General features: G+C 46.4%; 2 protein-coding genes and 1 long non-coding RNA gene across 6 annotated transcripts in view; 2 read left to right on the top strand and 1 right to left on the bottom strand.

Moving 5' to 3' along the window:
- Otud7b (OTU deubiquitinase 7B) overlaps window positions 1-13684 on the top strand; it is a 58336-nt gene extending 44652 nt beyond the window's left edge. For 3 of the 4 annotated variants that reach the window (XM_029475043.2, XM_021158377.3, XM_029475045.2), the window contains 6 exons: window positions 3113-3225; window positions 3594-3721; window positions 4149-4298; window positions 4768-4882; window positions 5699-5783; window positions 7241-13683. In XM_029475043.2, the coding sequence (XP_029330903.1) occupies window positions 3113-3225; window positions 3594-3721; window positions 4149-4298; window positions 4768-4882; window positions 5699-5783; window positions 7241-8449 (1800 nt within the window). In that variant the 3' untranslated portion in view covers window positions 8450-13683. Of the gene's footprint in view, window positions 1-3112; window positions 3226-3593; window positions 3722-4148; window positions 4299-4767; window positions 4883-5698; window positions 5784-7240 lie in introns of all 4 variants that reach the window. The other variant, XM_029475044.2, reaches the window with a different exon arrangement.
- Window positions 13685-14476: 792 nt separating this feature from the next.
- On the top strand, window positions 14477-24509 carry Mtmr11 (myotubularin related protein 11). The gene is made up of 17 exons (XM_021157532.2): window positions 14477-14748; window positions 15145-15235; window positions 15613-15734; window positions 16004-16064; window positions 16205-16347; window positions 16791-16869; window positions 16977-17112; window positions 17330-17417; window positions 17541-17629; window positions 17715-17839; window positions 20352-20418; window positions 20613-20683; window positions 21137-21303; window positions 21649-21822; window positions 22406-22588; window positions 22954-23247; window positions 23899-24509. Exons 1-17 carry the CDS (start codon window positions 14683-14685, stop codon window positions 24052-24054), a joined length of 2112 nt encoding a protein of 703 aa, XP_021013191.1. The 5' UTR covers window positions 14477-14682; the 3' UTR covers window positions 24055-24509.
- On the bottom strand, window positions 21576-23900 carry LOC147005516 (uncharacterized). Its single transcript, XR_015046693.1, has 3 exons — window positions 23675-23900; window positions 22137-22251; window positions 21576-21794 (listed from the first exon to the last, which is right to left on the bottom strand). It is a non-coding gene; the product is annotated as an uncharacterized LOC147005516 (long non-coding RNA).
- Window positions 24510-24841: the final 332 nt, after the last annotated feature.

The raw sequence follows: 24841 nt of genomic DNA, 5'->3' as shown, positions 1-24841 counted from the left end.
GACAAGAAAGCGATGGCCCGAGATGCTTCTTTTAGCTTTCTGATAACAAAACCCAAATTAAATCTTTATTGCCTTTAATTTCTGGGCTTAATATCTTTAAGCCTTTATTTTCTGGGCTTCCTTGTTTTGTGTTGAAATTAGTGGTAAAACTTGTTATGAGTGCCTGCCACCTAGTGGCTGTATGTATTACAACAGTAGCTCAGCATTTATTCTTGTAGAGGAGTTATGGAGCTCACAGCTGTCTATAACTGTGGTTCCAGGGGAACCAATGCTCTCTTCTGACCTCACTGGGCACCATCAAGCATGTGGTGCATATACATATATGCAGGCAAAATGCTTGTGCAAAAAATAAAATTAACCTTAAAAAAAAAAAAGAAAGAAAGGCCAGGATGTAGTGGCATATGCTTTTAATCCCAGCACTCCGGAGGCAGAGGCAGAGGCAGAGGCAGAGGCAGAGGCAGAGGCAGAGGCAGGTAGATCTCTGAGTTCTAGATCTCAGCCTGGTCTACAGAGCAAGTTCCAGAACAGCCAGGGCTACACAGAGAAACCCTGCCTTGAAAACCCAAACCAAGAATAAAACAAACAGGAACAACCACCAGCAGGAGTAGGTGACATAGAGGAGGAGTGAGAGGCAGGTTCTCCTGGATATGTTTATCAAGGAGCATCCATTCCTATGTAAACTTTGCATTGTTCTTTTTATTTTTACTTGAAATCTATGATAGCATTTTACAAGTTACAAACTTCTTTACTTTTTATTAAAGTAAAATATGCTCACAGTGGCACTGATCCCCAGTACATTTGTTCTCCTGCTGTCATGTGTTCAATGTGATTGCAGATACTCTGTCAGGATGCACTTGAGCAATGGAACTCAGTTTTATGCTAAGCAAACAAAAAATATGGATAATGTAAACTTAACTTTCAAATCATCACATCCTAAGGCCTTTTCTCCTCTTCTCCTACCTCCTCAATACAGGGTCTGAATTAGCCTAATCTGGCCTCCAACTTACTATGTAGCTGAGGATGACCTTAAACTTCTAGTTTTCCTGCCTCCACCTGAGTGCCAGGATTATCCATGGTTGTTGGAGTGTGCTACCATATTCAGTTTATCTGATGTTGCAGATCAAAACTAGGGCTTCCTGTGTGCTAAGCAAGGACTGTTTCACCTAAGCTGCAGCACTGGGTTACCCAGTGAAACCTTGCCTCAAAAAAACAGGATGACAAAGCAAATTGTTTGTATTGGTGTACACTATCCTTTAATAAAAAATTATAACTACGTAGCATGGATTTATTGATTATTGGTCATATAATAGTCACTGGGCCATGTTTCATAAAACAGGATTCTTTCTTGTAGAGCAATAGAATAAAATAGACCCTTAAAGACATAGAGCAAACTAGACCAAGTGTGGTTTCTTGGTAGCCCCGGTAGGCTTGGGACCTATAGGGATCTGCCCGTCTCTGCCTCCTGCATGCTGAGATGTATGCCGCTACACCTGACTCAGATATGGTCTCTATAGAGTAACATAGAGCATTTCAAAGAGATGTTCAGAAGAGGGAAGGGCTGGTCTGCTAGGGAGGTTTAGAAAGACTCCTCAGAGGAAGGTCTGCTATTAAAGATTAGCCATTGTTTACCAGGAGCATAGGGAGTGGTCATTGCAAGTAGTAGGAATAAAGGAGAAGAGAATGAGGCACTAACTATCAGGAGCAACTACTTAGAGGGGGTTGAGGGGGAAGGTAGGCCTTGTATACCATGGGCACTGAAGATTCTTAGAATTACTATTATCAGGAAACAAACCATTAATTTTGATCACTGGAAAAAATATAATATCTCCAATACTACTGGATCTGAGGAGTTAAGTAAAGTCAGAGAGAGAGATGCTTTGCAGTTTATGCTTAGTAATTGTTGATAGGGACATGTAGGTATATAGTGACTGGGAGAAGAGACGGCTTAGTAACTCCCTGGTTTTTTGTCTAGGTATTTGGGTGATAGTTGTTGCATGCAGAGAGACAGGAGTTAAGTTTTACATCTTAAAATACAGAATTTAGAGCCACTGTGGATAAGTGGTGGTTTTCAGTGAACAGCTGGATATGTGAACATAGAAATTAAAAGGAACAGCCGGGCGTGGTGGCGCACGCCTTTAATCCCAGCACTCGGGAGGCAGAGGCAGGCGGATTTCTGAGTTCGAGGCCAGCCTGGTCTACAAAGTGAGTGCCAGGACAGCCAGGGCTACACAGAGAAACCCTGTCTCGAAAAACCAAAAAAAAAAAAAAAAAAGAAAAGAAATTAAAAGGAGTTTTGGGTCTCGGAGGGTCAATCCTAGAGTCCCGCACACATAGATATAGTAGATATGATTGTAGCCTGTAAAGATATCACCCTGATGAAAGCAAGACTCAAATTGTTGCCGAAACTCCAGTTTTGTGGGGAGGGGAGTTCAGAGAATAAGTGAAAGCAGTGGTGTGGAAGGTAAATTAGAATGTTTAAAGAGGAAAAGAGATACACAAAGGCTGTGAAAGATGAGAGCCAGAGTCTATTGGATCTTAGTCAGGTGAAGTGTGTGGATGGGGCAGTGGCATAAAGAGCAGAATAGGATCAGATTGCAATGAGTGAAAAGGAACAGAAGACTAGGAAGTGGGAGATTGCCAAACATGGTGGCATGTGCCTATAATCCCAGCATTTGGGAGATAGATTCAGGAGGCTCAGAATTCCAAGGTCAACTTTCATACATAGCTAATTCAGTATCAGTCTACAATACATAAGATTCTATCTCAAAAGGAAACAAAATGGGGCATTGTGTTATATGCCTTTAATCCCAGCACTCCAGAGGCAGAGGCAGGCCAGTCTCTTAAGAGTTCTAAGCCAGCCTGGTCTACCTAGGTTGTTCCAGGACAGCAGGGCTACACAGTGAAACCCTGTCTCACAACCAATCAACTAACCAGCCAACCTATTTTCTTGACTCTGAAAAGGAGAAAAATTTTGGTTTAGTACAAGTGTAAAGCAAGTGCTAAGAGAATAGAGAACGGCTGTAACACTAGGAGGGTTTGGATAGGTATTGCCTTTTAGAGCCAAGCCTCTTCTTCTTACCCGTGCCTTCATTACTGCATGGTCTCTTTACAGTCAGGGCTGGTGTATACAGAAGATGAGTGGCAGAAGGAATGGAATGAATTGATCAAACTTGCTTCAAGTGAACCCAGAATGCATCTGGGTTCCAACGGAGCCAGTGGTGGTGGGTAAGTGTGTCTCGGTGAGGGAGCAGGGATCATCCAAGGAGTCATTTCTTTCCTTCTGTCTACTGTATGAATCCCAGAGATTGAGCTTAGGTCCTTTGGAGTGGTGGCAAGTACCTTTACCCACATCACCAGCCCCTTACAGATCTACAAAACCATTTTGGCCCCCTACCTTTTTCTTGGGTTCCCCTACTAGTAAAATGGAAGTAGCACCAACTATGTAGCACAGAGTGATCTGTTGTGGAAGCTTTGGGGTTAGAAAACCAGGGTGGGGCATTCTTTTCCTTCACTTTGGAACTGGTCTCAGGACTCGTTTTGTTTCTTCCTTCTCCCTTCTGCTGTGTCTCCTCCATTCTTTCCTACAACCGTAGAGTGGAGAGCTCCGAGGAGCCGGTATATGAGAGCCTAGAGGAATTCCATGTCTTCGTCCTTGCTCATGTGCTCAAGAGGCCCATAGTGGTCGTGGCAGACACCATGCTGAGGGACTCTGGAGGGGAAGGTGAGTTGGCTACTTATCTTCCTTCTCCCTCAAACTTCCTATGTGTGGAGGCTTGGGGTGGGGGCTATACATTAAAACAGTAAAACTTCTCAAGAGATTCAAACAAAAGCTCTTGGGATTAATTGGGATGGGATGCTCAACTGAAAAGTGGGAGTAAAGGGCTGGAGAAGTGACTCAGTGAGCTTGCACTGCTCTTGCAGGGAACCCAAGTTTAGTTCCAAGCACCCACATTGGGCAGCTCACAGCTGTCTATAACTCCATCTCCAGGGAACCTGACATTCACACGCCCTTGTACATACCCCCACACAAACACTCACGAATACCCATGATTTAAAATAATAAAAATAAGTCTTTTAGAGAGAAGTAGGGTAGACCCTGAAGTAGCCAGGGCTCAGTTGGTAATAACAACCTTCATGGTCTCCTACAGCATTTGCCCCGATCCCATTTGGAGGGATCTATCTGCCATTGGAGGTTCCAGCCAGCCAGTGTCACCGATCCCCTCTGGTGCTCGCCTATGATCAGGCCCACTTCTCTGCGCTTGTGTCGATGGAGCAGAAGGAGGGTGCCAAGGAACAAGGTGCCTCGCCCAGCTGTCTGTGGCTGGTTTTTATTCAGGAGTAGGAATGATAGCTAAGGAAGAGGAAGCGACTGAGGAAACGGAAGGCCAGACGGTGCCAGTTTTTGTTTTTATTTTTTAACCAAGCTATACAACATTACCAAGAGTTTTTAACTTAAAAAAGAGGGGGGTGCTTTGGTGAAAAGGGTGTCTCTGTCACCGCTGTTGTCGTGTAAAGGTCTGTATTAGGTACAGGGTGCGCTTATCTCTGTGGAGAGTAAGGTGGTTCACTGGCAGGGAATCCAGGATATTAATAGGCTAAAATGTATCCTGGGTGGTAAAGAGAAGTAGCTCATTGGTGTTTGATGTAATTTATTTCTAAGCGTTGTGGGTAGATAGACTGCAGTTAATCATAGGTGACATCGGGGTGTGTGCATCTGCCTTCTCCCATCTCAGGAGACTTCCTGACAGCATGTGTTTCCCTCCCCAGCTGTGATCCCACTCACAGATTCAGAGCACAAGCTGCTGCCCCTGCACTTTGCTGTGGACCCAGGAAAGGGCTGGGAGTGGGGCAAAGATGACAATGACAATGTCCGATTGGCCAGGTAAGGCCAGCTTTGCATTTCCATATGCTTTCTCTATACAGTAGCTGAGATCTCCTCCACATGCAGTGCCACATACCCACACTCTTCTGAGCTCAGTGGTGGAGAGATGGAAAGCTGGCCGGTCGTTGGGACACTGGCATCTGCAGCTGCTTTGTCTTCTTTTCTTAGCGCAGAGCGAGTGTCCCTGCCTACTACATCCCAGAATCCCCAAAATAGTGATTAAAAAAGCAAGACAACCAAATCCTATTTGATTCTAAGCCAAAGTCAGAGGAGTTTCTAAACAAGTGACCAAAATAGTCTGCTTTTAAATTTCATCTTTCTGGCAGCTAGATAGCAAGGAAAATACATACTCTCTCACCTAGCACTAAAGCGTGCCTCCGTGTGTGTGTGTGTGTGTGTGTGTGTGTGTGTGTGTGTGTGTGTGTGTGTGTGTGTGTGTTTATCCCTGCCCTCCTACTCATTGCTTCCTTTTTGGGGCCTTTGCAACTTTGGGAGCTGACTGAGAGAGTCTAGTACTTAAAAAAAGTCCTTATAGCTGGGCATGGTGGCCCACACCTCACCTAGCACTCAGGAGGTTGAGGCAGGGGAATCATTGCAAGTTCAGGGCTATGACAGACTACATAGTGAGCCCCTGACTTTAAAACAAAAGAAAAACCAAAAGAATCCTCACCCGATGGTTAGAATTTGCTAAATGATGCCACAACAGGAATAATGGCAGCTACCGATGGCTGGTCTCTAGACACTGCTGAGTCCTTTCTGAAGGACTATTTGCCTTTGAAGGAACAGCTGTTTAATTTTTTTTCCTCCTTTTCACAGTATAATTCTGTCTCTGGAGGTGAAGTTACATCTGCTGCATAGCTATATGAATGTGAAGTGGATCCCACTGTCTTCTGATTCACAAGTGAGCACTGCTTCCCCCCAGAGCCCCTGTGTGTCCTCACTGTCAGCAATGAGAAGAACAAAGAGAATCTGCTCTAGTGCAGCTTAACACGCCCTCTTCCGTCCTAACTGCCCCTTATGCCCACCCGTCTCCAGTCAAATTCTGCTACTTATTGACTGTTATGATTTGGCTCTCCTGGAGACTGGAATCAGGTCCTCCACAAGCTAGAGTATAGGTTGTATAGAAGCTGTGCTCAGGCTTGGCTGCTTGTGGCTAGTTAAGGGTTCCTTGAGTTTAATTCTGAACAGAATTTGACATAAACAGACTTGTAATAAAGAACATTCTGGTATCTGAAAAAATATTTTTCCAGCCAGGCAAAGTAGCAAACATCTGTAGTCTCCCAGTATTTTGGGCAGGAAGCAAACTAGGACAGGTGGTAAATGCAGCATGAACTCCATCTGTGGAATGACTGTCTACCACTGTCACTAGGACAGGTGGTAAAACTGAGGCAGGGGGATTGTGAATTCGAAGCTAACCTGGATTATACAGAGACCCTGCCTCAGACAGACAAGAGAAAGAAAGAAAGAAAGAAAGAAAGAAAGAAAGAAAGAAAGAAAGAAAGAGAGAAAGACAGACAGACAGATAGAAAGACAGATAGACAGATAGACAGATAGATAGACAGATAGAAAGACAAAAAGAAAGGCAAAGGCCCCTGCTCAGCCAGAGGCCATGCACTGTGCTGTGATGCTGTGATGCTCTCAGGCTCCTTTTGGATCTGGATCTCTGTACTACAGAAGGAGCTTGGGCTGCAGTGAGGGAGCTCGGAGAGTTAGCTGTTAGACAAGTATCTTTCCCTAGCCATGACCACAGGCTGAAGGCAGAGAGGAGCAGCGCCTCTTGAGTGGCCTTCTTCCTGTCAGTAACCTTCTCTGCAGCTAGACAGTCACTCCACAGTGGAGTGAGTCCATGCTGCATTTACCACCGTCCTAGTTTGCTTCCTATGGCTGTGGTAAAGACCATGAGCAGAAGAGACTTGGAGAGGAAAGGGCTCATAAGGTTACGTGTTCTGATAACGTTCCATCATTAATGAAGCCAAGGCAGGAACTCAGAGGCAGAAACGGAAGCAGAGGCTGAAGGAATGCTGCTTCCTAGCCAGCTCTCCCATGTTCTTATACAACCCAAGACTACCTACCCAGAAGAAGCCTCACCCACAATGGGCTGGACCCTCCCACATCAAGCTCTAATCGAGAAAAGGTCCTATGATGGAGGTAGCTCATCAACTGGCATGCCTTCTTCCCAGATGACACTAACTTATGTCAAGGTGACAAAAACACTAGCCAGTATACTACCCTTTTTTATGGGACTAACCCCTATAGCAGGGCTCTAGGTAGCTCTTTAAGCTGTTAGTTAGGGTTCCTGTCTGTGGGAGCTCCCTACACCAGCCCAGAGAGGTAACTGTCAATGCTCTTCTCTTGTAGGCTCCCCTAGCCCAGCCTGAGTCCCCCACAGCCTCAGCTGGAGATGAACCCAGGTCCACTCCTGAGTCTGGGGAGTCAGATAAGGAGTCGGTTGGCAGCAGTTCTCTCGGCAACGAGGGCAGCAGGCGGAAGGAGAAGTCAAAGCGTGACCGGGAGAAGGACAAGAAGAGAGCAGATTCCGTGGCTAACAAACTGGGCAGCTTTGGCAAAACCTTGGGCAGCAAGCTTAAGAAGAACATGGGGGGCCTGATGCATAGCAAGGGCCCCAAGCCTGGAGGGCTGGGGAGTGGGTCTGGAATAAGCAGTGGTACGGAGACATTAGAAAAGAAGAAGAAGAACAACACATTGAAGAGCTGGAAGGGTGGCAAGGAAGAGGCTGCTGGGGACGGGCCTGTGTCTGAGAAGCCCCCGTCTGAGTCTGTTGGCAATGGCGGGAGCAAGTATAGCCAGGAGGTGATGCAAAGCCTGAGCACTCTGAGGATTGCAATGCAAGGGGAGGGCAAGTACATTTTTGTTGGAACCCTGAAGATGGGCCACCGGCACCAGTATCAGGAGGAGATGATCCAGCGTTACCTTGCAGATGCTGAGGAGAGATTCCTGGCAGAGCAGAAGCAGAAGGAGGTTGAGAGGAAGATCATGAATGGAGGGTTAGTTAGTGGGCCTCCTCCAGCCAAAAAGCCAGAGCCGGACGGTGGGGAGGACCAACCCAGTGACTCCCCTGCAGAGTCCAAGGCGATGGCCTTCTCTACGGCTTACCCTGGGGGCTTTACTATCCCTCGGCCTTCTGGGGGTGGAGTCCACTGCCAGGAACCCCGGAGGCAGTTGGCAGGGGGGCCATGTGTAGGGGGCCTTCCATCATATGCCACCTTTCCCAGACAGTATCCTCCTGGGCGACCATACCCCCACCAGGACAGCATCCCAGCTCTGGAGCCAGGCAAAGATGGAGTTCACAGGGGTGCCTTGTTACCACCCCAGTTCCGTGTGGCTGATTCCTATAGCAATGGCTACAGAGAGCCCCCAGAGCCAGATGGATGGGCTGGAGCTCCCCGGGGACTTCCCCCAACCCAGACCAAATGCAAACAACCGAACTGCAGCTTCTATGGACACCCTGAGACAAACAACTTGTGCTCTTGCTGTTACAGGGAAGAACTGAGGCGGAGGGAGCGGGAGCGGGAACCTGGTGGGGAACTGCTGGCACACAGGTTCTGAGTGGCTGGAACCTTAGTGGGGACAGGGGCTAAACAAAGAAAGTTAAGCTCAACTCTGGCTCATCAGGACCCAGCCCCTGTGTTGATGGGGCAAGTGCAGAGAGGTGTGTGGGGGCTGGAGTGCTGGCAGGCTGGTGGGAGCAGGGCAGGGCTAGCTAGCACTACCCCAGGGCAGTACTGCTCCTGCACACACAGTTGACTTGAGACTTCAAGGCAGAAGGGGGAAGCTCATAACCTCTTCTGTCCCAATCCCAGGGCCCAAGGGAAAGTAGGGAAATACTAGGTGTGTGTGGGTGGGAGGTGGGTGGACACCTTCTGGGAGGAACCTGGAAAGAAAGTTCTCAGTCAGTTAAGGAAAAAATAGACCAAAGTTCATTGACTTTAGAAAAAAAGCACATGGTGGTGTAGTTGGGAGTATTGAGTGAATCTGAGATACCGAACAAATTTGATTTTGGTTTGAATTAGGTAGATATTAGGGTTGGATAAATTCTTCCTGAAGGATCAAGGCAGTAATGTATGTGCTTGGCCTGGTTACACACAAAGGGTAGTTTACATCCCAGTGAATGGAAATGGAAAGAGGAGCTTGAAGGGCGTTCTTTCCTAGAAAGTTTATGTTCTTCTAGAGACTCATCTGTCATCATTCTAGTTTTAGGGGAGACTGCCTGCTGCCCCACCTTTTCCTCATCCTTTTTAAGGATTGAGCTCAGCTAAGTTAAGATGTGATTTTTTTTAAAATATTTTTTTATTTTAAAAGCAAGTTCCCTTTGGGAAAGAGAAGAGTGGTAAGAAGCGACCTTGTATATGGGGTTTCTTCAGGTGAACGGGTGCAGAGTGATCTATTTTTTAACTACTTAGCAATAACTACATGTGGGTTTGAGTGCACCTGAGAAGGGGTGGAGGAGCCCAGATGTTTGGCTAGACTGTTTGAAACAATACCAAAAACCTCTATAGAGCACTATCCTCTGCTGCTGTGTTTCTGTAGAAAGCAACCTATTTTACTAATTTTTTAAAGAAAGACACGACCCTGACAAAGAGCATTTAAAAGTTACTGACTCCGCCCCTAGCTAAGAGGTTTTTTTCTCCTTCCTGTCACTTCTGGGGAATGAACTTAACATCCTGGCTTCTTTTGTTAAGCCATAGCTGACCTTAATCTGTGGTTAGTTTATTAAAATAATAAAAAATACTTTGTAAGAAAAATTATTTTTGATATTAGGGCTGGTGTTGAAGCATGGGATGGGGGCTAGGGGCCACTTTGAAAGGTAGCTAGAGAACTCTATTTTAGTGAGCAGTGCCGTGGGCCACACGGTCCCAGTGATCTGACCTGCCTTTGGGTATCTCCCTTTTCCTGAGCCAGCCCTGGTCTCCAGAGGGGTAGGGCTGGACCCAGTGGTGAGAGCTCCCTTGCAATTTGCACAAAGCACAAGTCTGGACAGCTTATGCTCTGACCAGAGCTGTTTCTAAGAGCTTTAAACCCCAAGACTATCCCACGCCAATTGTCCTTTCTCCTTATTTTTTTTCCTGGGGAAAAATCATCTATGCAATTGTATATACACTTGTGGATGCGAATGAAGAAGGCTATGAGTGCACTGCACATGTCCAGAGTGTTACCCGGGGCTGTTTCTAGGCTCTAATTTCTCTGCTGAGGTATGTCCTCACCCACTAATGGAATGTAATCCCCAAATTTGATTTAAGTCACAAATAGCTAGATGTGCATGTTTGTGCGTGTGTGAGTTGGGACTCCAATGCATGTTTCCTCTGCCTAGTCAGAAAAATGATCACACAGCTCTCTTTGGTAACAATGCTAGTCAAGACTTCTTTATGGAATTATTAAGTTTAAGAAGTTGTCCCCCATCCCCTCAGAAAGTTTGAAAGTCACTCACTTCCAAGTCTTCCAATCTGTTGATTTAATAATTTCCCATCATCATTTTTTGACTATTTTTTGTTTGTATCTTTGCTATGTAGCCCTGGCTAGCCAGTCTGGTACTTGCTATATAACCCAGGTTAGCCTCCAACTCATAGCAACCCTCCTGCCTCAGTCTTCTGAGTGCTGATATCTAGGCATGAACCACCACACCCAGCTTTCTACTGGCTGAAACCTAGTATGAGATAAGCATTTCTGGCAGGTGCATAATTTAAAGATCTACTAGGAAATTGAGGGTTATTTTTGTTTTGTTTTTAGATAGGATCCTATCCTGTAGCCCAGGCTGGCCTTAAATGTATATGATCTTGCTTCAAATTTGCCAAGTTCTGGGATCACATCATACCAGACATTTTTTTAAATTTCAGTATATAAGCATTAAAAACCCAGATTGAACAAAACATCAAAATCTTAGGATGTATCAGGAATGGTATTAAGGTGAAAGAGGTAAGAGCCCTTAATTGAACAAATATGAGGACAAATCCTGTCTACTTAAATTGTGATATGCTCATAAAGATGTTTTTACATTTTTAAATTTTTATTTTCTTTAAATACTGCATCAAGATAGTATTTATCTTGATTGGTGAGTTTTAAGCACTCCTTCAGTTGTCTCCCAGTGAGTGGTGGGTGAATGCCTCGTGCCTTGCTAGCATCACCTTAGACTTGTCCCAGTTTCTGAAGCTTGAATAATGCAGGTGAAACCTTCACCGTGAGCCCCTCTTCCTGACTGCAGTCACCCTGTGTGCACTGCTGGTTGCAGTCACCCTGTGTGCACTTCTGTCATCCTTCTCCCACAACATACTTAGGATGCCTACCTGCCTGGGTGGGAATGCAAACAGCCAAGCAGGGGTTTTCCTGTAGAATCAAACCCGGGAATTCCATTTCCTTTGGGCTGCTGTGTTTGGACTTGATCTGTTATTAGATTGTATTTAACACTCCTGTTTTTAAAAACTGAGGACAAATGAAGAGAATCAGAAAACTTGTATCATGTTGTTTTTATTTATATAGTACCCAATCTTAGTTCTGCTTGCCTTTCTGAAGAGAAAATAAAAAAGTTCCAGGGAGAGGGAAGAGAGGTCTAAGGTCATGTGGGAAATGGGTATTGGGTCTTTTAACTTTTTGTTAAATTAGTTTTAATACGGAGGGTGACCATTGAGGCATCAATTTTAAAGATGAGGGACTCTGAGACAACATTTATTTATTTTTTAATGAGGGCTGGTGAGATTTTTATTCTGTGTTTTTTAGGGTGGAGGAGGGCTTGAGTAGGGGTGGAGTTAAGAAATGTCTGGGAAACAAAACAAAGATGGACTTGTTCAGAATAAGCAAGCCCATGTAGATACTGTGGTGGGGAGAAGGGAGGGTTGTGTGGGGAGCATCCACGTGAGTAAACCTTCCTTATTTACAAGGGTCCTGTGTGTGATGGGGGTGGGGGTCCTAGACGAGGTAAGTCCTCATCTCTCAGGCTTACATTAAGTGCAATTACTCTATAATCCAGGGCATCTGGGGTCCTACTAAAGTTTTAACGGAGAGAGATCTTCAGGGTTCTTATTTCCCTCCTTTCCACTTGACAAGATTACACTCTCTCCGCCCTGCATCCTCTGTACCATCCCCAACTTAAAGCAAGTACACCAGAGGACTCACCTCCAAACCCTTTAACTCACGCTGGCTTAACTGAGAATTGAAGCCGAGCAGTGGTGGCGCACACCTTTAATCCCAGCACTTGGCAAGCGGATTTCTGAGTTTGAGGCCAGCCTGGTCTCAGAGTGAGTTCCAGGACAGCCAGGGCTACACAGAGAAACCCTGTCTCAAAAAACCAAAAAAAAAAAAAAAATGAAAAAGGGTTTCCTCATACTGCATTTTGTAAATTATATAAATTATATCTTTTTATTTAGTTTTTAAGATGCAATTTCTAAGAGTGAGGGATGGTGTTAAGCTCCATGCTGTGCCTTAAAATAGAAGTACCTTCCCTCTCCATAGCTTTCCAAAGTCCATAGACTAGTAAAGCAGAAATGACCATGGCTTTATATTGTACACTTGGGAGGTGATCCTGAGCCGAGAACAGAGCCCGTTCTCTGAGATCTTGCTCTTGCTGTTCTTCCTTTCACTCCCATGTCCAAGGTTCCAGGTACTTTATTTTTCTTTCAATAAAGGAATATTTGGGTAATGATTGTCTAGGAGTTACTCAGACACCTCTGACTGGACTGTGTCCTCTTTTTCAAAGAGCCAGTACCCAGCCACATAGCCATAGGCAAGAGGACAGAATTAGAAGCCATTATCTGCTCTGGAAACATACATACCCTGGATTGCTAATATTTTCTTCTTTCCCTCAATCTCTGTGGACTGCAGGCTCAATGAGTCATACAGGCACTCGTGTCTGAATATCTTGTGGATACCCTGTCACAAGTTATTGTGTATTGCCTCCTATGCTTAAGCTGTTTAGCAAAATACTAGCATGCTTCCATGTACAATTCCTGTGCCCCCTCCTTCCCTTGGCTGTGTGAGTTGGGGGTAGAGGAAGTGATAGAAGCTGTCTAAACAGTGGGGTGGGAAGGACCTTGGCCTCTTTCTGTGTTTATAACTGGATCTATGATTCATCCTGTGAGTCACTCAGCTCCACCTTCCTCCTCCAGCTACTCCTCCCAGCAGCCCTTGCTCCTGGCACAAACCTATAACCAGAGCGGGGGTCTGAAAATGGAAAAATCTGACACAGCTCCTTGCCTCTCTATCCCCTTTCCATCCAGTCCATCCAGTAGACATCTGTCTGCATTTGTGCTGCAGGTGGTGAGAGTCTTCCTGTTAACCTAATGCTCAACTGCAACCCCTTTGTGCTTCTGGTTAGGTGATGACCATTCCCTCTATATTCTGCTGTTCCCATACCTCAAGATATTAAAGAAGAGAATGAGGCTTTTCGAAGGAAAGTGGTGGGGAGAAGAAAAGTAGGTCATGGGGTTTTGGCACAGCTGTTCCTAAGCTGTTCCTTACTACATACTTTATTCCAGAAGACACTGAGGTGTGTGGTGGGGTGGTGGTGGTCAGCAGTCTTTAGGACTTCTACAATCAGGCGTCTAGACCGGCTCACTAGCAAGTACATACCTGTTTGTTCCAGTCTCTGCTCATGCTAGTTCACTATTTCCACAGTTGCAGCCAACAAAGAGAACTTTGGAAGCTGAGGCTGGAAGGATGTGTGCTGTGGGGAAGGGAGTGTTGAATGTCAGGGCCCCCACCTAAGGATTGCTGCCTCTGTACAGACGCAAAAACAATAAAACAGCAGCTCATTAACACCTATTTTGTATTTCATTTCCTGTCTTCTCCGTGTTGAAACATGCTGCCCTCAAGCTGCCCTCCCTAGCATCTCTGTTCAGCGCCCTACAGCCCCATCTTTGCTTTTTAAATTCAGCAGGGAAGGAGGGGGAAATGTGATCCTGGAGCTGAAAAGAGGTTTCCAGTCCTTAGCTTTCAAAGTCCAGAACATGAATCATTCATTAGGAGATCTGGTGACTGGGTTGGAGGGGCGGAGTCATGTACCTGGGGCAGGGCTTTCCAGAGGAATAGGTGGCTGCGGGAGTGGGGAGGTGCGCTCGCCGGTCGCAAAGGCTGGTTTAGATATACCACGATCTTTTTCTGGGTTTTCTAGCTCCCGCCCCACTGCCGAGATTTACACACCAAAATACCTGTGCTATGTCTGCATCCCAGACACACCAATTTCCATCCACTCCATTCTGCCCCTGGGCCTGTCACGCTCTCCAGAAAAGGACACAAGGTTCAGTTCCCTTTATGTCCCCTTCTCAACCCGTTAGGTTGTCAGAGGGGGCTGAAAATCAACAAAATCACAAAACCCATGAATAAACGAAACCAAAATAACTGAGTTTCCTAGTGTTTCATCTCTCATTGAAAAAGTATAGAGAGCTAGCTCGTCACACCCACTAATATTCACGAACAGAAAGAGACTAAAATGTGGGTTAAGGGAACCTGGGTATCCCCCAGTTCCCCCATTCCTCCCATCTTTCTTAAGGTCCTCCATTTCCTTTCTACTTTCAAAAAAAAAAAAAAGTGCGTATTCTCCTTTAAGGGGCTGGGCATCTTGCCTGTTCTCTTAGAGTCACCGAAGTTTCCAAAGAGCCTCCCCTGTCTGGGCAGGACACACCTTTCAAATAAGACCCCCGGAACTGTGCTCCTGGTATCCGAAATGCCGCTACCGCCGCGTCCTCCCCAGCCTCTTTCTCCCCACCTCTAGGATTTAGCCTCTCCCCAAAGAGAGCAAGCATCTTTGAGGACTCCCACCCTTAGCTGCTCTACTCCCGGATGGAGCCAGGGAAATGTGGTGGGGGGGCCGGGGCCAGAGTTTCAACATTGTCCCCCAGAAGGAGGACCCAGAGATGGGGGTAAGGAGAAGGAATGGGAGGGTACCTAACAAGAGAGCGTGAATGGGATGCTATGGAAATTAAGCGGGAAGGAAAGGATCCAGAGGAGGAGGGTGTATCTGTTTTATCAACTGTCATGGAGCTCCGTCTGCCTTTTTCAGTCTCGAGTTGTCTCATTATCCATTAACCAGCCCCTCCTTGTCTTGTCTGCCAGCCGCAGTCAGTGATCTCAATTTCCCTGAGAGGAGAGGAGAGCAGAGCAGAGCAGAGGAGGGGGGGGGGGGCGAAGTGTGTGTGTGTGTGTGGGGGGGAAGAACCCGAACAAATGAACTCAATGCGGGTCTCCAAAGGCAGCTACTGGAGAAATCCCAGATTCTAAGTTTAGGGTGTCCCAGATTAACTCTCTCCCCTGCTCAGCTCTCTGGACCGAAGTCTAACCCAGGGAGCAGGATGCCGGAGCCCAGCAGTCATCAGCTTGGCAGCTGCCTGGCCTCTGGTTGTCTCCCAGGTAATAAAATGACCTCTCTAGATTCCTTTAAAAGTCTTCCTACCCCATCCTTTTTTGTTTTCACCAAAGATACTCCCTATTCCTTTCCTCAAAGTGTTTCTGAGACTCATTCTCCTGCCTCCTTCCTCAGAGCTAGTGGAAGGCCTGGACATTGTTCATTCTGCTTTCTCACCCCGGCTACCACTTTTCTTATTAACTATCCAAAGACCAGTGAGTGTATATGTGCCACGTTCTACGCAGGGTTTTAGAGGTTAAAAAAAAAAAAAAGTCTATTCTTTTACTTCAATTTTACATTCTAAGGATAGACAAGTAGCCACATAGAAGTGTGGGGCAGCATTGGGGATAGTTAGACCTTTGCTTCTCTTTCTCCCTTTTAGGGGAGCATATCCTAGCATGGGCACCAGGACGAAGGAAAGGGCCAGGACTAGACCTGCCTGGAACTCTGATCTGCACTAACTTTAGGGTAACCTTCCAGCCTTGTGGATGGCAGCGAAATCAGGTGAGGTGGTTAGTGTAATAGAAAAGACGGAAGCTGGGTGCGGTGTCCCAGCAGTTGGGGGTGGGGGGTGGGGCGTTGAGATGGAAGACCATGAGAGAGTTCCAGGCTAACCTAGGCTACATAGCAATGCTCTGTTTTTCTTGTGAATGTATCAGTAAATGGTAGAATTATTTCTATGGAAGCTGCCTTCTACGGGGGAGGGGCAGAGGCAGCAAGGCAAGACAGGGATGGCTGTCATATCTGTAGCATCAGTCTTGTGCTTCCTTTAGGATACTCCTCTGAGTAGTGAACATGATTTTGCCCTGATCAACATTGGGCGATTAGAGGCTGGTAAGTTTGAGGGTTTGGTAAACGGGGCATTTGAGTCCTTACCTTCTGTTCTCAGAAGACTGAGGGCTGGGGCAGGGTGGAGTGGAGGAAATGCTCCCAGAGAGATCCCATGGTCACTCTACGCTAACTCTCGACTTCAGTGAGCGGCTTGTCAAGAGTGCAGCTTCTCCGTCCTGGGTCTCAGCTTAAGTTCATTCCGGAAGAGCTTCTGCTTCATGGCCGGGACTTCCGGCTGCTTCGAGTTGGTTTTGAGGCTGGAGGGCTGGCACCTCAGGCCTTCCAGGTAAGAACCCTTTACCTAGAAAAACCCTTCTCACCTAGAAACCTCAGGGCACCCTCCATGCGCCAGGGTCTCTCACCATTTCTCATGCCACTCCACTTAAGGAGAAGAGTGACAGTCTCATGAGGGGGAGCAGCCTGAACTCTATAGTCTGGCTCTGTCAGTTCTGAGCAGCAGTTAACTATGGGTTTTTACCTCTGCAAAATGGGGAGAGTTGGATAATAGTCCTAATTAATTCCCAACTTAATATTCTATGAGTCTGTGGTTTTAGATTTGTTCCTCTGGCCACAGCACCTACCACTTGTGGAGTTCCCCTTCTCTAGCATCCGTTTTAGCTGCTCTTCAATATTGGTGGTAAAGGCAGTAAGTAGAGAAACACGTGCTCTATTCAACCTTTTTACATCTTCAGTCTGAGGCTAAAGGATAGGATATGCTCTCCTCCCCAGGTAACCATGGCCATCATTCAAGCCAGAGCTCAGAGCAGTCAAGTCCAGCAGTATAGAGGAATAACCTTGAGCAAAGTTGGTAAGCGACGATGCTTTAGGTCAAGGAAATGGGAAGCAAGTCTGAAATGGAAGGGGCTAGTTAGACAAGAATATTTCTTCTTACTCTGTTTCTCACTCTTTTTCCAGGCAAGGTTTCTGGCTCTAGAAAGCCACCCATTCCTCTCTTGGAGACTTTAGAAGACTGGGAAACAGAGTGCAAGAAGCAAGGGGCCAGAGGCTGGAGGGTTAGCACGGTCAATGAGAGGTTCGATGTAGCTACCAGGTGATGGCTCAATCTGCCCTTCTCCTGCAGCTCTCCCAATCTTCCCAGAGGTCCTTGATCCTCCAAGCCAGTTCTTCCCATAAACTCCAGACTCTGACACCGCTGGTTTCAAAACCCGAGATCTCTTGGAATGGTCTTTCCAAAGTAACGTCCTTGTTAGAACTGCTTTCTTAGCACAGGTCACTGAAAGGCTGTGACTTCACTCTTCATTTTGCAGTCTTTCAGGTTACTTCTGGGTCCCTAATCGAATTCTGGACAGTGAAGTCAGAAGAGCATTTGCACATTTCCATCAGGGCCGTGGACCGGTCAGTCTGAAACTAGAGGGTCAGGGGACAAGGGATGGAAGGGCTTGCTGTGAGGTCATCGTGGGGGCAAAGGTAGCTTAAATGTAGTTCCTTCACAATGACCTTCTTCTCGCTCATCTGAAGCGCCTGTCCTGGCACCACCCGGGAGGCAGTGACCTTCTTCGATGTGGAGGCTTCTATATAGCAAGTGACCCTAACAAAGAAGATATCAGGTGAGGGGGTCTTGATGAGACCCAAGGGCTAGGTATTCCGAGAAGACCCCTTTCCTTCATTCCCAACTTCCTTTCTCCCCTCCAGAGCAGTGGAGTCGATGCTACAGGCTGGGCATTCTGATGTTGTCTTGGTAGACACCATGGATGAGATGCCTAGTCTTGCCGATGTCCAACTTGCCCACTTGAAACTGAGGGCCCTTTGCCTGCCAGGTGAGAATAACCTTTGAACCCTCAACCCTAACCTGGTTTACTATTTTACATATTATAGATCCTTTAGCCCACTGATCTTTCATTTTTCTATCCCATCTTCATTGCCTACAGACTTACCAATAACCTGTTTTCCCACAAATGTTTTTTTTTTGTTTTTAATTTATTTTGAAATAGTCTCTATGTCTCTCTGTGTAGTGACCTGGAGCTCACTGTGTTATCAGGCTGACCTCAAATTCTCAGATCTACCTGCCTCCCTCCCATCTGGGATTAAAGGCATGCACTACCACACCCGGATCCCTAACATTAAAAATAAAACTTTATTGGCTGAATATGGGTATGGTGGCACATACCTGTAGTCAGAGCATTTGGGTAGTAAAATCAAGAGGATTGCTATGAGTTAAGGGCCAGCCTGGGCTATATACACAAGACCCTATCTCAAAACAAAAAATGAAAATAAAAAGTTTTATGAAATTCACTTTACCCATCTTAAGTGTACAATGAATTTTATTTATAATATTGTATACCCATAAAAGCCTTTTTAAAATGTGCAGGATCAAATCTAAGGCCTTCATTCATAATTCATACCCAGTCTTAGGAAACTGTTACTATACTTTTTTTTTAATTAAGTAGGATGGGTTTTTGTTTGTAAATTGTTTTTTTATTTATTTTATTTATTTTTTTCAAAATGGGGTTTCTCTTTGTAGCCCTGGCTGTCATGGAACTCACTATGTAGACCAGGCTAGCCTCAAACTCAGAGATTCACCTGCTTCTGCCTCTTGAGTGCACCATATATTTTATAATTTATTTTATATTTAATCATGTGTATGTGTGTGTGTATGTGCCATGTATTTGGGGGCGCCTGTGAAGGCTAATGGTGTTGGATTGCCTGAGCCTGGGAGCTGGAGTTACAGGTAGCTGTGATACACTGTCAGGGTTCTGAGAAACAAAGAGCTCATCTGGAAGAGCAATGTGCAGTCTTAATCACCAGGCCATCTCCTCAGCCCCCACTACCAAACCATTTTATTTTATTCTGTTTTTGTTTTGTGAGCCAGGGTTTCTCTGTGCAGCTTTGACTGTTCCTAGTACTCACTCTGTAGACCAGGATGGCTTTGAATTCAGGGATCTTCCTGCCTTAGCCTCCCACATGCTGGGATTAAAGGTATATACCACCACTGCCCAGCTCTGGTTTTTTTTTGTTTGTTTGTTTTTTCGTTTTGTTTTTTGAGACAGAGTCTTACTGTATAGGTCTGGTTGTCCTGGAACTTACTATATAGACCAGGCTGTTCTCGAATTCAAAGGTATGTCTTCCTCTGCCTCTGAGTGCTGAGATTAAAGGCACGCATCACACACATCTTAACCAGACTTTTTTATTTTTTTAATTTTTTATTAGGTATTTTCTTCATTTACATTTCCAGTGCTATCCCAAAAGTCCCCCATACCCTCCCACCCCACTCCTCTACCCACCCACTCCCACTTCTTGGCCCTGGTGTTCCCCTATACTGAGGCATATAAAGTTTGCAAGACCAATGGGCCTCTCTTTCCAATGATGGCTGACTAAGCCATCTTTTGATACATATGCAGCTAGAGTCAAGAGCTCCGGGGTACTGGGTAGTTCATATTGTTGTTCCGCCTATAGGGTTGCGGATCCCTTTAGCTCCTTGGGTACTTTCTCTAGCTCCTCCATTGGGGGCCCTGTGATCCATCCAATAGCTGACTGTGAGCATCCACTTCTGTGTTTGCTAGGCCCCGGCACAGTCTCACAAGAGACAGCTATATCAGGGTCCTTTCAGCAAAATCTTGCTAGTGTATGCAATGGTGTCAGCGTTTGGAGGCTGATTATGGGATGGATCCCCGGTTATGGCAGTCTCTAGATGGTCCATCCTTTCATCTCAGCTCCAAACTTTGTCTCTGTAACTCCTTCCATGAGTGTTTTGTTCCCAATTCTAAGAATTAACCAGACTTCTTATCCCATCTGTATAGCTGGTCTTTGCTACTTTGTGGATTAGTCTTTTTCCCACCCTTTATCCTCTGCCACCTCCAGTTTCAGCCCCTATCATTAGATAGGAAAGAAAGAATAAAGGAGAGAGAGAGAGAGAGAGAGAGAGAGAGAGAGAGAGAGAGAGAGATCCCCAAATCTAATTTCTTTCCTTTTATTTTTTCTTTGAGCACAACTACTAACAAACTTCAACCAACCTCCCTGAAAGACCAACCTCTAGGGGCTCTAGCATTTATATACCCTCTGAAAAGTCCCCAGAATATCAAATGTCACACAATCGCAGAAACTATCTGCAGCTGGCAAAACTATGCCTCTGCTAGAGCAGGAGACAAATCATATTCAGCTGCTGTGGACAATCTGCAGCAGCCCCCACCCCACACCTGGGATTAAAATGAAAAGACAGCTTTATATTTGTTTTTAAAGGAACCAAAATTCCAAAATTGTCACTACACATCTGGGTACAGACCTGGACCCTGGGTTCTGATCTCCTTGTCTTTCTTGTTCCCTCTGTGCTAGACTCATCTGTAGCTGAAGATAAATGGCTCTCAGCCTTGGAAGGAACACGGTGGTTAGACTATGTCAGGTATGCCTAGCCTTCTAATCATTGTTAATAATTCCTACTTCTCCAACCTTCTCTTGACTTAGGCTTTCCAATGGCCTTCCATCAATCCACCTGTTTCCCAAGACTGTTACTGTTGTTCAGGAGGAGGAGCAGGCATTTGGGAATCTGCTTCTCTTCCAATACATTACTTCCTTCTTCATCACACGCCCTTCCAGGTCTTGTCTTCGAAAGGCCAGCGACATCTCAGTATTAGTGACATCTCAGGTCCGTTCTGTAGTGCTCCAAGGTGAGTTCCTTGAGCCAGCTCCTTCCATTCCTTACCTCTGTCCTTCCTGTGATTGGATGGTGTGGAAGGGAGCTTCCTTGTGCCCCTTTAGTACTAGCATCTTCCTGTGAGTGCCAATTCATCCTTCAGAGCTACTCAGTCCCCTACTGTGACAGCTGTCCCTAGTTCCAAGCTGGTTTTAGTCCTTCTTGTTCCTTCCTCAGTGGATGGGGAAGGGGCAGGGTGAGAAGGGCACTGGGAACACTGGTTGGGAAGTGTGGCTCTGCTTTCTCTGACAATGACTGTTTCTAGAAGTTGACTCATTTGTGTTTTCTCATCACTTTTCTGTGCCCTCTCACTCCTGCCTTTCCCCACTTTCTTTTATGTGCCCCTCCCCCTTTCCCCGTGTTTCCTCTTCTCATTCCCTCCTGCCCTAGTTTCTTGGACCCCCTTCTTTGTTTCTTTGTCATCCAGAGCTTGGGGATCGTGATTTCAATGGCCTCCTCTCCTCACTCGTCCAGCTGCTTTTGGCTCCGGAAGCCCGGACATTGTTTGGTTTCCAGTCACTAGTGCAGCGAGAGTGGGTGGCAGCTGGACACCCCTTCCTGACCAGGCTTGGGGAAACTGGAGCCAGTGAGGAGGTGAGGACACCTTAGGTTTTTCTGTCTGGAGTGGGTTAACATTACTAAAGGGAAGAGGGTGAGAAAATGATAAGGCCTAGCCCACTAGACACGAACCCAGTCTGAATGGGTTGCTGGGCTGAGTGGACACTCAGGAGAGTCAGCTTTGAACCCCTACTCTACTCTCACTGCCTGTTTTAATCCCTGACCTCCTTGGTGTCCTGTTCTGGGCTCTTGTTCTCCCCTTTGTCAGGTGCTTGCAGACACCCCCATGCTTGCAGATGCCCCCATGCTTGCAGATGCCCCCATGCTTGCAGATGCCCCCATGCTTGCAGATGCCCCCATGCGACTGTTTTCTCTTCTCAGGCCCCGGTGTTTCCTCTCTTCCTCGACTGTACCTGGCAGCTCCTCCAGCAGTTTCCAGCGGAATTTGAATTCTCTGAGTTTTTTCTTCTTGCTCTTCATGATAGTATCAGGGTTCCAGACACCCTCACCTTTCTGAGAAACACTCCCTGGGAGCGCGGGAAGAAGAGTGGACAGGTCAGTGACCTCTTTTTAATTTTTTCCTGTTGAGCATTTCAAACTTTGGAACTTGGTTTTGGTTTAGGAAGCTTGAGGTTTGGGGAAGGGGTTGGGGGGTGGGTGCTCACTCTTAGGATCAGATTTTTGTTTTGTATGTGATGCCAGAAATAGGAGGTAAGGTTTATAATTTGTTCCAGGTGTGGGACAGGGACACAAACTGGTTTAACCATCCTTGTTTAAAAATTTTGAGTTTGTGCACATTTATGTGTGTGACCGTGTGCATGTCATAGTCCTGTGGAGGTCAGAGGTCAACCTCAGGCATCAGTACTCACCTTCCACCTACTGAGACAGAGTCCCTGTTGCTTGTCTGCTGCTTACTCCAGGCTAGCGGGACCAGGAGCTTCTAGGGATTCTTCTGTCACTTGCCCCCAGCATCCTGTAGTAGCACTGAAATGGCAGACCCTGAGCTATGTGTCTGGCTTTGTGTAGGTTCCAGGAAATCAAACTCAGGTCCTCAGTCTGAATGGCAAGGGCTTTTATCCACAAAACCAATCCTGAGCTCAAAGCACCCATCACCCGTTTCTTTGTTTCCTCTATTTAGTTCAACTCCTATACACAAGTTTACACCCCTGAGTACTCCCAGCCCCTAGCTGGAAGCTCTGCTAATTTACATCTGTCTGTCTGGGACTGGGATTTACGCTACAGCAAGGAACAGATATCACAGTTCCTTAATCCTGGCTACGATCCGGAGCGTTGCCCAGACAGCAGGTTCCCTAGACAGCAGGTAAGATACCTACACTTCAACTCCCTTGAGTCTCTCGGGTTCCCACTACTAGATGAGAATGACAGGATATCCGAGTCCCTCAGAGAAAGATACCGCTATCTTTTATAGCTGTCACTTGCAGCCAGCCTTCAGCAAGACAGATGTTCTAGAATAGCAGAGAATGTTCTTTTGGTGTTCATTTTGGTTCATGTCCATATATTATACGTTTCTCTAAAATCAACCTAGTAAGCCCAAAACCCTAAAGTCTGCTGAGGAGAAGGGAGGTCAGAGGGAGGGGGCCGCAGTTTGTCACTGGAACAATGAGTCAGGGGCAGCTAGGTATCCCTTCCCACTTCTCAGTTGTCTGTTGACTACTTCTCTTTTAGCAAAGCCTCATGGTTCCTGGACCCCCTAGTTCTATGTGGCTGTTCTCTAGAGGGGCCCTGACCCCCCTGAATCAGCTCTGTCCGTGGCAAGACAGCTCCTCCTTGCTGGCAGTCTCTTCTCATTGGCTCCCTCGACCTGCCAGATCCTCCGAAAGCCTAGCTGACCAGGAATGGGGGCTCCCCTCACATTGGGGAGCTTGCCCTTTACCTCCTGGGCTACTGCTGCCTGGATATCTGGGACCACAGATCAGGTTCTGGAAACGCTGTTACCTGAGGGGCAGGCCTGAGGTCCAGGTGAGAAGGGAAGACAGACTGGATGGGGGAGAATGAACTGGAAAGGCAAAGGGCTGGAGCAACTGGGGAGTAGCATTGCATTTTTCAAACGGGGTCCACTTGGGATAGGAGATGGTGGGAAAACTGCCTGTGGCTTGGAGCATGTAGAATCTAGAGCACTGTTAGAAAGGGAAAGATGGGGGCTGGAAAGATAGCTCAGCAGCTAAGAGCGCCGACTGCTCTTCCAAAGGTCCTGAGTTCAAATCCCAGCAACCACATGGTGGCTCGCAACCATCCATAACAAAAAATCTGATGCCCTCTTCTGGAGTGTCTGAAAACAGCTACAGTGTGCTTACATAATAAATAAATAGAAAGGGAAAGATCATTTAAGACTCTAGAAGTACCAAGGATCTTAGTAGAAAAATAGCTGGGTAGTTGTGGCACATACCTTTTAATCCTAGATCTCAGGAGGCAGAGGCAAGTGGATCTCTGAGTTTGAGACCAGCCTGGTCTACAGAGCTAGTTCCAGAACATACAGGGCTACACAGAGAAACCCAATTGGAAAAACAAAACAAAAAAACAGAAAAGAAAAAAAAAAAAAAAAGGAACCAGGAAGCGAGCCCTGTACCGATCCTCCTTTGTGCCTTTGTGTCGTTCTTTGCCTCTCCCCAGATGGGCTCCTCGGCTCTCACAGTCTCTGGCCTTCAGCATGAGCTCGAGAGCCTTCAGGAACTATTAAGAAAATGGACACCAAGAATATCTCCTGAGGACCACAGCAAGAAAAGAGATCCAAATACCATCCTCTCTCAGCTCCGCGGAAACTGTTAGCGTCGTTCTGAGAGGCAGGGCAGGGGTTTCTGCTCATCTTCCTGTCTGACCTTGGCATTCCAGTCTGCAGAGCTCAGAAGGCCCGTTTCTGTAGCAGATGGTGGTGCTACCAACCTAAAGGTCTCCCGATTTGTTTGATTTCTGGGGCTCTTTTCATTTCTTGTGATTTGAAAACTAAGAAACAAGACCAGTTCAGAATGTGACTGCCCCCTTTCCCAGGCAATTCTTTCCCTTTTGGATGGCCGTCAAAACTGTGACTCGAGAGGTCCTTTTCATCAGTCCCAACAATGATGTCCTAGAGGCCTCATTCACAACCTCTCTACACTACTTTGAAATCTTTTCTTAGTCTTCTGTGGGAACGAGGTGAATAAGGGAGAAACCGTCTCCTCCCACTGTATATTTTCATAGCAGCGTTTCTATTTAAGGAGTTCATTAAAGCACAGTATTTCTACACACTGCCGGTATTTTCTTGTGTTGAATGAAGATCTCAGCAAAGCCGTGGGGGTGGGGGAGGGTGTGAACTGAGTAAAACACCCATATTATTGTAAGGAAATAAAGGATCCAAGTCAGGCGTGGCCTGGCAGAAATTCAGATAAAATATGGGGGAAGGGGTCCGCACACCTTTTGTGAGACATGGTCTCTACGTGTCTATTAGGCCAGCTGGAACTCTGTTTTTTGAGACAGGTTTTCTGTGTGGCCATGGCTGTCCTGGAACTCGTTCTGTAGACCTGGCTAGCCTTTAACTCAAGAGATCCATGTCTGCTCCTTAAAGCTTCGATACCAGCCC

The sequence above is a fragment of the Mus caroli genome, unplaced genomic scaffold, assembly GCF_978045245.1.
Source record: "Mus caroli unplaced genomic scaffold, Mus_caroli_1 scaffold_3, whole genome shotgun sequence".
NCBI lineage: Eukaryota > Metazoa > Chordata > Mammalia > Rodentia > Muridae > Mus > Mus caroli.
Note: the sequence above shows the minus strand (reverse complement) of the source record. Positions and strands in the feature narration are given on the sequence as shown.